Source organism: Myxine glutinosa, chromosome 4 (genome assembly GCF_964187855.1).
Source record: "Myxine glutinosa chromosome 4, kmMyxGlut1.1, whole genome shotgun sequence".
Classification (NCBI taxonomy): domain Eukaryota; kingdom Metazoa; phylum Chordata; class Myxini; order Myxiniformes; family Myxinidae; genus Myxine; species Myxine glutinosa.
The window spans coordinates 50060573-50073614 of NC_136264.1; the positions used below are offsets into that span (position 1 = coordinate 50060573).

The following is a 13042-nucleotide window of genomic DNA, read 5'->3' on the forward strand; positions in this document are numbered from 1 at the left end:
AAGGCGATAAGCATGTGTATGTGTGTGTTTATCTATCCATTGCGGCCACTCATTTGTAGTAACAGGAAATTATAGGAACTCAACACCTCTCAGTCTCATCCACGGATACTTCTCGTATTTCCTATATTTCCATGAGTCTGATTTGCATCCAGGAATTCAATTATGGTTAACCATTTTAAATTGCCACTCTTTTGTTTAAATGCTGAAAATGATGTTGAAAAGGCTATTTGACTTCCACAATTCTCCCTAGCAATTGCAGGTTAAAAGTGCCCACCCTAGCATAAGCAAGTCACTAGAAACACACACAGCACATGCGCAAAAGGCCTCAATAGCATTCATATGTCATTTCCAAAGTCGCGTATTCCCCCTGAATTAGCTTATTTTAGTATGATTTGTAATCCCCCTTCCACCAAAAGTGGCACTATGCCATACATATTTATATTGAGAGAATTTTGGTTCTGCCCTACTACCCCCAGAACCCCATCATGCACTCCGGGAGTACAACCACCAGTTTTCAACCCATTCCGTCCAGTGGTTCAGGAGTGCATTCAAGTCAAACAAACAAGCAAACGGGCTCTTCTCAAATTACGATTTATTCATTTCGGATCCCCTGACCCATTCCACACCCCTCAACATAATTTCTCATGTCTGACCTCTTCCCAGCCCCAACTTGCTTGTGAATTCAAAACTGTAAAAAATCTATAGTGAATCTTGAAGCATATTTGATAAAATACAAACAGGTCCTCATTGAAAGATCTATATACAGTCACGTGAAAAAGTAAGTACACCCCATGTAAAGTATTGACTTTTTCAACATATTTCAACATACAGCTATTTGATCTTCATTTCAGCAATATTGATAGATAAAGGTGATATAATATAACAAATATCATGAAACATTTACATTTTGTAGTCCATTGTATAATTTAAATAAATATAAATGCAAATTTCGCATGTGGAAAAAGTAAGTACACCCCTACATTTATCACTACTTCAAATACCTAAAATTAGAATCAGGTGCACCAGCTCAGGTGCAAATTATTAGAACATTGTTAGAGAAGGATCTTGGAGGAACCTGTCTTATTTAAACCTCAGACATTTAGTTTGGTTTGCTCTTTGTTGTTGAAGTGTGCGGCGTCACCATGCCTAGATCAAAAGAGCTCTCTGAGGTCTTCAGAAAGAAGGTTATAGATGCCTACGAGTCTGGGAAGGGATTTGAAAAGATCTCCAAACAATTTGAAATCAATCATTCAACTGTCCGTAAGATCATCTACAAGTGGAGAAGATTCCAAACAACTGCCAACTTGTTCAGGCCAGGCCGCCCCAGCAAGTTCAGCCCGAGAGCAGACCGCAAGATGCTGAAAGAAGTCCCTAAGAACCCCAGAATGTCATCACGGGACCTACAGGTAGTTCTTGCCACTGTTGATGTCAAAGTGCATGAGTCTACCATTAGAAAGAGGCTGCACAAATTTGATCTACATGGGAGGTGTGCTAGGAGGAAACCTTTGCTGTCCAGAAAGAAGATCAGGGCAAGACTAAAGTTTGCCAATGAACACCGAGGCAAAGACCAGCACTTCTGGAACAATGTGCTCTGGACAGATGAGTCAAAGGTAGAGCTATTTAGCCACAGTACCAGAAGACTTGTTTGGCGAAAACCAAAGACAGCATTTGACCACAAGAACCTGATACCAACTGTAAAGCATGGTGGTGGAAATATTATGGTTTGGGGCAGCTTTGCTGCATCAGGGCCTGGGCAGCTCACCATCATAGAATCCACTATGAATTCTTCATTGTACCAGAGGATGCTTGAGGATAATGTGAGGCCATCTGTCGGCAAGTTGAAGCTCAACCGAAGGGGGACCTTGCAACATGACAATGACCATAAACATACCAGTAAATCCACCAAGGAATGGCTGAAAAGAAAGAAATGGAGGGTTCTGGAATGGCCAAGTCAAAGCCCGGATCTAAATCCCATCGAGATGGTGTGGGGGGATTTGAAACGAGCTGTGCATGCAAGAAACCCCTCAAACATCGCACAGCTGAAAGAATTCTGCATGGAGGAGTGGGCAAAAATTTCTCCCAGTCGATGTCAGAGACTGGTAGACAGTTATAAGAAACGCCTATTTGAGGTTGTTTCTGCCAAAGGGGGCAATACCACCTATTAGAGCCAAGGGTGTACTTACTTATTCCACATGTGAAATTTGCCTTTATGTTTATTTAAATTATACAATGGACTACAAAATGTAAATGTTTCATGATATTTGTTATATTATATCACCTTTATCTATCAATATTGTTGAAATGAAGATCAAATAGCTATATGTTGAAATATGTTGAAATAGTCAAAACTTTACATGGGGTGTACTTACTTTTTCATGTGACTGTATTACACGCTGTAATCATGCTTATAATACTGTGTGATGGAGTCATGTGGGTGTTTGAGAAGGCAAGGAAGTTTCACAAATTAATTAGAGCAAGTCCAAAAGAGAACCACATGTATTGTTGGCCAGGGTGAGGAAGAAGGGAAGGCTTTAAGCTGAGTGTTTACAAAAATAATTTGAAAAAAAAAAAAAACGTACTTGTGTAACGAGATAAGAAAGTCAAATTTTTGATAACAAATAAAAAAGATATATTCATAGACTAACCGAAAGCACCCGGCGTTGCCCGGGTTCTTTTTGAATTAATTTATAATTTATAATTTATAATTATAATTCAGCTTTTACTCGCGGCCGTAGAAGATTGACTACTATAATTCAGCTCAGCTTTTAATTGCGAAATGGGCCCGGCCCGGCCGAGGTGGGCCTCGACTGGTCTCGCCACCTAGCATAAAACCTTCCCGGGGCCCGTCCCGACATTTTTTGTATTGGAGGTTTCCTCCTATCTTTCACCGTTCAGGAGATTAGCTTGCGCAGACAAACAAACAAAAACTTTCTTATATATATTATATAGATAACAAATTTGAACGTGTATTATGAATGCTGGTGAAACAGTTACATTGCTTTACCTGACTGAGTCCTGCTGACTTAAGGTGGGAGAGTTGACAGCTGCCTGGAATGACGTGCTTTGTCACTTGGCCCGGCTGGACTGAATACCGTACCCGGCACACCCCAAACAATCCAGTCTGTCACAAGAACAACCTCTAAGTCATAAAGTGTAACAAAAATTAAGTGATCATGAACAACAGTCTTTCTTGCTATTTCGTGAATTCAACATCCAAAGTGTTGTGCTGCATTATGTAAAATTTAAGGAACATTACAGGGTGCTGCAACAAACAACAGTAATTCCATACCTGAAAAGTAATTTAAAGAAATGGAAGAGGATTTCAAAAAATGAAAAAGACAAAGAAGGCATTGAGGATGTCACACAACTTGAGAAGGAAGCCAATCAAAGGCCAATCAAAGCTAATCCCACATCAAAGGTCAAAACGACTTTATTGCTCCAAAGTAATATTTTGGGATCAACACACCGCTGTGTTTATGGAAGTTCTGATGAAAATGATTGAGGGTGATACAGGTCCCTGCTCATTAGGAGTCAAATGAGAACCTGACATTTGCATTTCTTGCTCTCACAACTTTTAGGATGAAGGATAGCATGAGCACTAATGCGTGCATGCACACACACAGGATACATATATATATATGTATATATATATATATATATATATATATATATATATATATATATAATTATATATATATATATATATTTATAATTATATATACTAGGGCATGCCCGTACTATATATATATCTAAAATTATATCCCCCCCCCTCTATTTACATGAAATGGTTTGGTCCAAAGCGAACGGCTTGCGAGTACGGTGACAATCCCCCCCCCCTCTATTTACATGAAATGGTTTGGTCCAAAGCGAACGGCTTGCGAGTACGGTGACAATCCCCCCCCCTCTATTTACATGAAATGGTTTGGTCCAAAGCGAACGGCTTGCGGAGTTTGGTAAAGAAATCGCCATAGCGTGCACAAACGCGCAGGAAAGCGAAAGAATCGCAAATTAGTTTTAATTAGTTTTAAAACATAGTTTAACGCCAACATAGTTTGCCAACGTGAAATAAATGAATACGCTCTCAAATGTGCCGTCCGAGGCAGAGTCTGTTCGGCACGTTCGGCACACGTGATAGCTCGCTGCTCTCTGATTGGTTGAATCGTTTTTTGGACATAGCTCGGTAACTACTTGTCCGATTAATATGAAACCTTGAAAAGGCACATCCTCGGGTCCCCAGCAATATACCTGGCAAGTTTAAAGTATATCGGACCCGTGGTTGTCGAGAAACAGCGGTCACAGACAAACAAACAAACATACACACAGAGATTACTGGCATTATAGATAGATATATATTATATATATAATTATATATATATATATTATATATATATATATATTATATATATATATATATAGATCCCTGGTGTTGGGCTAGCGGCTAGGGTGCCGGCTTAGGATCCTAGGATCCTGGGTTCGAATCCCGGTCAATCGCTGAATTAACGCCAGGGGGGTTGACTCAGCCTGTCATCCTTCCGAGGTCGGCAAATTGAGTACCAGTTCACTGGTAATTCCCTGCTTGTCGTTAAAGGCGGCAAAAAGGGTTGGCGTCAGGAAGGGCATCCGGCCATAAAACATTGCTTCAAAAAGGGGACCGAAAAACAACATACAACCACGGTTCCCGAAAAAGGCCAACCCCCGCTTGCGGGGAAAAATGGCCTCTAAAGGTGGTTTATATATATATATATATATATATATATATATATATATATATATATATATATATATATATATTGTTACGCGGATCCGTCACTTCCACCTTTGTTATTATATACTTGCAGGATTTTTAGTTTATGGCAATATTGTTGTTAAGATTTTTGTGTGAAATGGAGATGACTTTAGTAAAAGGTAAAAATAAATGTTTCTGGAGGAAAAATTAAGAACGCGGCAAAGAAGCAGGAAGAGGAGAGGAGGAGGAGCTTGGCAGAGGAGGAGACGGGCATGAGAGATATACAGCCATGAGTTGCATCGAGGTTGCGAGTGGACTTTTTTTTGATATTGGTCGCGAATGAGTTGAGGCTTCACGTGAAAGGAATTGCCCGCGACATTGTCCTATATTGCAATTGCAATTAAACCTGCGTCTCAGGTTTTATTACCAAGCGTGAGTTATTGTTGGTGGGGAACCAAGAGCCTCCATTACAGGTCGATTCACCATTTTGTCCTCGAAGAGACTGTCCGCTTGGTGCATCTTGTTTTGTCGTTGGGATTCCCATATCGACATCATTGTGTTGTTCACCGTTGGTTTCCATAATCGGCTCAATTCCCATATCGATCTCTCACCTCGTAACTCCTCGTTGGCCGCCGTGCCGATACCTGCCTGTTCTCGTCGTTCTGCATGGCTTCAACCAGCGTGGAGATTAGTGCACTGACTTTGGGGATTGTTACATTCCACTCACGTTTGTCGTATTGTGAGTTTATTGCTTTGAGAGCATTGGGGGAATGATGGTACCATCACATGTATTGTTTGTTTGATGCAAGTGACATTTTCATTGTACTTTCTTTAATAGTGTTATTGTTGTGTATGTGAGAGTTCTTAATACAATTACTTGTTTGTTCTACAATTGCATTGGTGTGGTGTTACCATGGTTTATGAGAACACTCAAAATAACAAATCTTTCTGCCGCGTTCCCTCTCGAGACTTATATATACATATACACACATATACAAACACGCATACATATACATATACACACACACATATACACACATGTACATATACACACACAAACACACACACACACACACACACACACACACATATATATATATATATATGTATATATATATATATATATATACATATATATATATATATATATATATATATATATATATATATATACATATATATATATATATATATATATATATATATATATACACGCATACCCAAATACACACACATGTACACACATATACATATACACATATACACACACATATACAAATAAGCACACATACACACACATATATACACATACACACACACACAAAAACAAACATAAACATACACATAAATATAAACATACACATACACATACACACAATTCCCAGATCCAATATATTCACCTCCTTCACTTCTCCAGGTTGCAGTTGGAACTGGAAAAGGCTGATGAAGCCACGTCGTATATTTGTTATTACTTCTGTCTCGTTTGGCAAAACATAGATGCCTTGCACCTGCACATACATTTTCACAGCTTAATTTTATTACAATTTAAAGTGAACTCGGCAAATTCAATTAATGGCACAATAACAAATCACAAAATAAACAGTGCATGGAACCAATAAACATGGTGCATAATGTTGCTGCAACACATGGAATCCATTTCATTCTTTTTTTTAAAGCTGCCCTGGCCATAATTAATTAACTTAAAGCAGTAATTGGCACCTTGCTTTTATCTGCCTTCCATGTGGTGTATTTTGTGCCAAGTTGGTTAAATAATATCTGATACATTCTGAACTGAAATGTATCTAAAATACAAAGTTTAAAAGTTACCTTTCTCAATGCTTTTATAGTTATAGATGTGTGTAACATGATCAAATAGATCCTGCCTATAGATATATTAAGCAGAAAGGCCGTCTACATAATTTACAGGTAGTGGGAAAAAAAATGGAAACACCTGCGTAAATGAATGACACCAGGAAATGGCCGCCAAACAGATATGGCCCATATGTTAATTAAACAAATAACATCCCAGCATGCTTAGCGTCATGTATAAAAATGCTGCACAGGCCTGAATGCCTATAATTATGGCTGGCATAGCTGCAAGAAGAGACCTCCCAATGCCCCCATCCACAGAGCACGTATGGTCACCCAATGGTTTGATGAACATGACATTGTTATCTGTTATCCATGTTATCCATACGTCATGGCCTTCTCAGTCACCAGATATGAACCCAATCGAGCATTTATGGGATATTCTGGAAGGACGCCTGAGACAGCGTTTTTCACCTCGATCAAACAGGTGTGAGTTGATTGCCTTTCTCATGGAAGAATGGTGCTGGATCCCCCTTACATAATTCCAGACGCTGGTGGACTCTATGCCACGGTGCATACAGGCCGCACATGGTGGCCCGACACCCTATTAAGTGACTTCATATTTGGTGTTTCCATTTTTTGTCAACTACATGTATATTCAAAAGTTGGGACTGTTCCACCACAATCATTCCCCCATGTCCAATTTTCTCTCTTTCTCCAACTTTTGTTCATTTATTTTCTCTCCCCTGCTCTCCACCCCTCTTACACTTTAACCCTAGCTAGAAAGGTGTACCCCCAGGGTATACACAGCGGTACACTTATCTACGGTTGACATATCCTCCACCATTTCCTTCCTTGTTTCAATTTATTTTCTGATTATCCACCCTCCCCACTCCAATAAGTATATATATATATATATATATATACATATATATATATATATATATATATATATATATATATATATATATATATTATATATATATATCCCAAGAGGATGTGATCATTGAGATGTGGATAATAAATATCTTAGTCTTAGTGAATAGCTTTTGATAAAAGGAAAGTAATTCATATATGGATAACGCTGTTTTGCCTCGAAACATTCAGAAATCAAGAGAATGTTATAGATCAGGTTGACCTGACCTGTCCCCCTTGAACTCCTTGCCTGGCCACGCCTCCAGCAGAACAGTGTTTCAGCAGAGAGGTGTTCTGTCGCTCCTGGACCGAGCACCCGGTCCACATCCAGGTCTGCAGTACGCCTGTTCCTCACATCTATATGTTTCTTCCTCCCAGATGAGATTTTTACATCACTCAACTAGATGGCACATACACCACAAAATAAATAGCATTACAATTAAAGCACTTTACTGCTAATCAGCATCCATTCACATTTGTGGAGTTTTATCCTCAGATTCAGAAGGTTCAGATTCCTCATATGTTTCTGCTGGGAAGGATGACAACCACTCAATATATTCCTTTTCATGAGATTGATTTAGCAACATCTGTTCTTTTGTTCAGTGGGATAGTTCATTGGATTGGAAATGAAGGTATGGTTCTACAGAATTGTCTAATGACTTCAGAGTTAGTGCATGTGAAGCTACCTGATGGCCAAGGCCCGATCAGTACTACACATTATCTCAATTCCTACCATAAAATGAGATTGAGAAAATTTTGAAGGCTTATGAGTCCACCAAGTAATGCCAGCATATAGGACGCCCAGTTTAATGTCCATCCGAGGGACGACACACATTGATGCCTCAAACTGCCTGCGAAACACCAGGGTGACAGTTTATAGCTGGGCCAACATTCCAACCCAAGCTAGACAGCTCAGAAACGAGTGTGTAGACCTCTAATCTATCTTGCTAGTTCCCAAACATATAGTATATTGTACAAAAATCAAAGAACTGCAGGAAGGCCAGTGAGGGCAGACTACTGGACTAGTTTAAAAAATAATAATAAAAGTCTTTGGTAGGATTCACCCAGAGTTCGAAGAGCGGACCTCCCAGACTCACAGAGGACGCTCTAAGCATTACACAACAGTCTGTTAGCCAATGGAAAGCTAGCGCTTAATTGGCCAATGAAAGCAGGAGCAGTTTGACAGTGCTTGCACATGTGCTTACTTGGTTTGGTAGGTCTGGCATTCGTACATCATATTATGATGCAGACATGTATGGGTAAGGCCAATACGATTGTGTGACTTTGTATTAACATGTTTTCCAGCTCACAGTATAGTCGAGCACTATGAGAGAAAAGTGACACAATGAAACTGACAAAGAAGTCAAGAAAGCAATCAAATGCAATGTTTTTGATGAATATGACAATGAAACATTTCTACAATGCAATCACAGCGGGATCATTTATGTAAATGAGTGAGATAAAAGTCCAGAAATGTGCTGACTTTCAGTGTCAAAGTTCAGTGATCAATCATATTGAAAGGCTCCCAGGCATCAACTTTGAGCAGCATATTAGCCAATTCAGGCTATAGCTAATCAGAAAACTCAAAACAACTCAACCTCACCACGTTGCTACTGAAGATGCTGATGTATCAATCTGGCAACCCCCCTCCCAGCTTATATCCACAACAAATTAACTAACATTTTGTTGTGTATTTTCAATTAAATTAAATGAGCAATACGACTTTAAACTAGGTCTGAAAATAACAAATCCTGACAGCAATACATTTGACCAACAGTGTATTAACATCTTGGGAGAAAATGCCATGGGCATAGAAAGGGTCCTTTTATATAGTATGTGCCATGTGGCAAAGTATAGAAAAGAAGGGACATTCCACAGCTTGTATAAAATGCCAAACAATAGAAAATAAGGGGCATTCAAACAATTTCGTGCATGCTGCACTACCCTTGTGTTCTTAAGAGGAACCAAGTAATGCTCTAGAAATGTTCATATAAAAGGGCGCCCTACATAATATGGGTCAAAATACATTTATTTATTCATGCAGGTGTGTGAATCAAATTGGTGCCCCTTTTTATGAACATTTCTAGAGCATTACTTGGCTCCTCCGAAGAACACAAGGGTAGTCCAGCATGCACACAATATATTTTTTTCTACAAGCTATGAAAGTCCCTTCTTTTCCATACTTTGCCACATGTTCATGTTCATTTTCCATACTACTGGCACATACCATATAAAAGCGCCATTTCTATCCCCCTGGCATTTCCCCCAAGATACATTTTAAATACGAACAAAATATATTTGTTCATCGTACAAGACTTTATTCAAGACAATATAAAAGACTTGAAAAACTAAGGGGGAAAAAAAAAATTCAACCCAGATGGGACTCAAACATACAATCCCCAGCTTGGGAGTTTGATGCCTATCCATTAGGCCATTGGGCCAGCAAGTTAGATTATTGTAATAATATTTCAAAAGGGTATAAAGTGTGTATATATGTAGATTTATATATAATATATATATACATATATATATTTATATATATATATATATATGTATATACAGTCACGTGAAAAAGTAAGTACACCGCATGTAAAGTTTTCACTTTTTAAACACATTTCAACATACAGCTATTTGATCTTCATTTCAACAATATTGATAGATAAAGGCGATACAATAAAACAAATATAATGAAACATTTACATTTTGTAGTCCATTGTATAATTTAAATAAACATAAATGCAAATTTCGCATGTGGAAAAAGTAAGTACACCCTTGGCTCTAATAGGTGGTATTGCCCCCTTTGGCAGAAACAACCTCAAGTAGGCGTTTCTTATAACTGTCTACCAGTCTCTGACATCGACTGGGAGAAATTTTTGCCCACTCCTCCATGCAGTATTCTTTCAGCTGCGCGATGTTTGAGGGCTTTCTTGCATGCACAGCTCGTTTCAAATCCCCCCACAACATCTCAATGGGATTTAGATCCGGGCTTTGACTTGGCCATTCCAGAACCCTCCATTTCTTTCTTTTCAGCCATTCCTTGGTGGATTTACTGGTATGTTTAGGGTCATTGTCATGTTGCAAGGTCCACCTTCGGTTGAGCCTCAACTTTCCGAGAGATGGCCTCACATTATCCTCAAGCACCCTCTAGTACAATGAAGAATTCATAGTGGATTCTATGATGGTGAGATGCCCAGGCCCTGATGCAGCAAAGCTGCCCCAAACCATAATATTTCCACCACCATGCTTTACAGTTGGTATCAGGTTCTTGTGGTCAAATGCTGTCTTTGGTTTTCGCCAAACATGTCTTCTGGTACTGTGGCCAAATAGCTCTACCTTTGACTCATCTGTCCAGAGCACATTGTTCCAGAAGTGCTGGTCTTTGCCGAGGTGTTCATTGGCAAACTTTAGTCTTGCCCTGATGTTCTTTCTGGACAGCAAAGGTTTCCTCCTGGCACACCTCCTATGTAGATCAAATTTGTGCAGCCTCTTTCTAATGGTGGACTCGTGCACTTTGACATCAACAGTGGCAAGAGCTACCTGTAGGTCCCGTGATGACATTCTGGGGTTCTTCGAGACCTCTTTCAGCATCTTGCTGTCTGCTCTCGGGCTGAACTTGCTGGGGCGGCCTGGCCTGAACAAGTTGGCAGTTGTTTGGAATCTTCTCCACTTGTAGATGATCTTCCGGACAGTCGAATGATTGATTTCAAATTGTTTGGAGATCTTTTTAAATCCCTTCCCAGACTCGTAGGCATCTATAACCTTCTTTCTGAAGGCCTCAGATAGCTCTTTTGATCTAGGCATGGTGACGCCGCACACTTCAACAACAAAGAGCAAACAAACTAAATGTCTGCAGGTTTAAATAAGACAGGTTCCTCCAAGATCCTCTCTAACGATGTTCTAATCATTTGCACCTGAGCTGGTGCACCTGATTCTAATTTTAGGTATTTGAAGCAGTGATAAATGTAGGGGTGTACTTACTTTTTCCACATGCAAAATTTGCATTTATGTTTATTTAAATTATACAATGGACTACAAAATGTAAATGTTTCATGATATTTGTTATATTATATCACCTTTATCTATCAATATTGTTGAAATGAAGATCAAATAGCTGTATGTTGAAATATGTTGAAAAAGTGAAAACTTTACATGGGGTGTATTTACTTTTTCACGTGACTGTATATACACACACATATATATATATATATATATATATATATATATATATATATATATATATATAGATATATATATATATATACAGATATATATATATACACATATATATATATATATATATATATATATATATATATATATATATATATATATATATATATATATATATATATATATATATATATATATATCTACACACACACACATATATATATATAAAAAATTTTTTATTTTTTTTAAGCAAAAACTATGGCACTTTGATGGACGGGTGGACAGGTGGACGGACGAACGGACGGACTGACAGACAGACAGACACCAACGTGAATTCGAGGGTTTTCTAAATAAAACTCATGAATGCGGAAGTGGACGTTGCTAAAATTTGGAACATATTACCTCCATCTACAAAGCATTTACTTCTGAAATTTGGAACATATTACCTCCATCTACAAAGCATTTACTTCTGAAATTTGCAGCCGATTTCGTCCAGTAGAAGCCGAAACGAATTTTTAGTCCCCATGTTAAATTTGCATACAGATAAACGATCCCTTATATAAAGGGAGGGGTGCTTTGCTCCTCCCTTTGATACAAATTTGAGACGTTAACAAAAGACCACTCACGATTAGTCGAAGTAGTTTGTCCCCTTCCTCTGTCTCTCCATCCCACAGGCCAGCAACATCAGCCCGTGCTTCCAGCTGCAAGTCAGTGTTCCTTGCGGTATATCCATTTTGGGTTGTTACTATTGCTGTTCTATAGTAGTAGCTTCTTGTCTCACCACGACTTGGAACTTGATGATCCCATAAATCTGAAAAGTAACATTGATGGAATAAGACTTATACTGCACAGCACTTTCCATCCATGTTTTTTCTTAATTTCCCAAAATACATCTCACAAATTCTGCTTCCTTTTCAACATGAACCAAACTGGGGATTGTGAAAAAACATCTTCATGTGAGTTACAGGGGTGCCCCAATAAATTTAAAATTCGTGTTTGAATTTCATAATACACGAGTAGATTCATGGTGCCATTGTGTGAAATTGCATAAAAGCACACAAATGCATTCAGTACGAAACAGGTTTAAAACATTGTCCCCATCATTGAAACATATTTGCCCTGATGTTTCTTCTCCTAAACAAAACAGTTTTTATTTATTTACATAATCACGACATAATGGAACAAGTGTTTGTATGTATGTATGACTGCTCTACACCCATTGGTTGGACATCTGGCCTGATGCCACCCACACTTGTAACCTGAAAAAAAAAACATACGTAGGCTATATTGGAAGCCGAACATCACATCGACACCTCAGTCATCTTCAGAAGTTTCATATTCACAATCACCATGCATATAAGTTTTCCGTTCAGTGTAAAACAACCTAAGTGACCATAAAAAAATATCAGTAAATATCAAAAG

General features: G+C 38.5%; 1 protein-coding gene and 1 long non-coding RNA gene across 5 annotated transcripts in view; both read right to left on the bottom strand.

Moving 5' to 3' along the window:
• LOC144891704 (uncharacterized) overlaps positions 1 to 13042 on the bottom strand; it is a 1032708-nt gene that overhangs the window by 972625 nt on the left and 47041 nt on the right. The window lies entirely within an intron of this gene.
• Positions 1 to 13042, bottom strand: part of LOC137429078 (microsomal triglyceride transfer protein large subunit) — a 91134-nt gene that overhangs the window by 69424 nt on the left and 8668 nt on the right. The window contains exons 4-7 of one of the 4 annotated variants that reach the window (XM_078775670.1): positions 12247 to 12431; positions 7701 to 7850; positions 6127 to 6234; positions 3005 to 3121 (exon numbers count right to left, since the gene is read on the bottom strand). In XM_078775670.1, the coding sequence (XP_078631796.1) occupies positions 3005 to 3121; positions 6127 to 6234; positions 7701 to 7850; positions 12247 to 12431 (560 nt within the window). Of the gene's footprint in view, positions 1 to 3004; positions 3122 to 6126; positions 6235 to 7678; positions 7851 to 8183; positions 8297 to 8655; positions 8770 to 12246; positions 12432 to 13042 lie in introns of those variants that run through there. The other 3 variants (XM_078775672.1, XM_078775671.1, XM_078775673.1) reach the window with 3 other exon arrangements.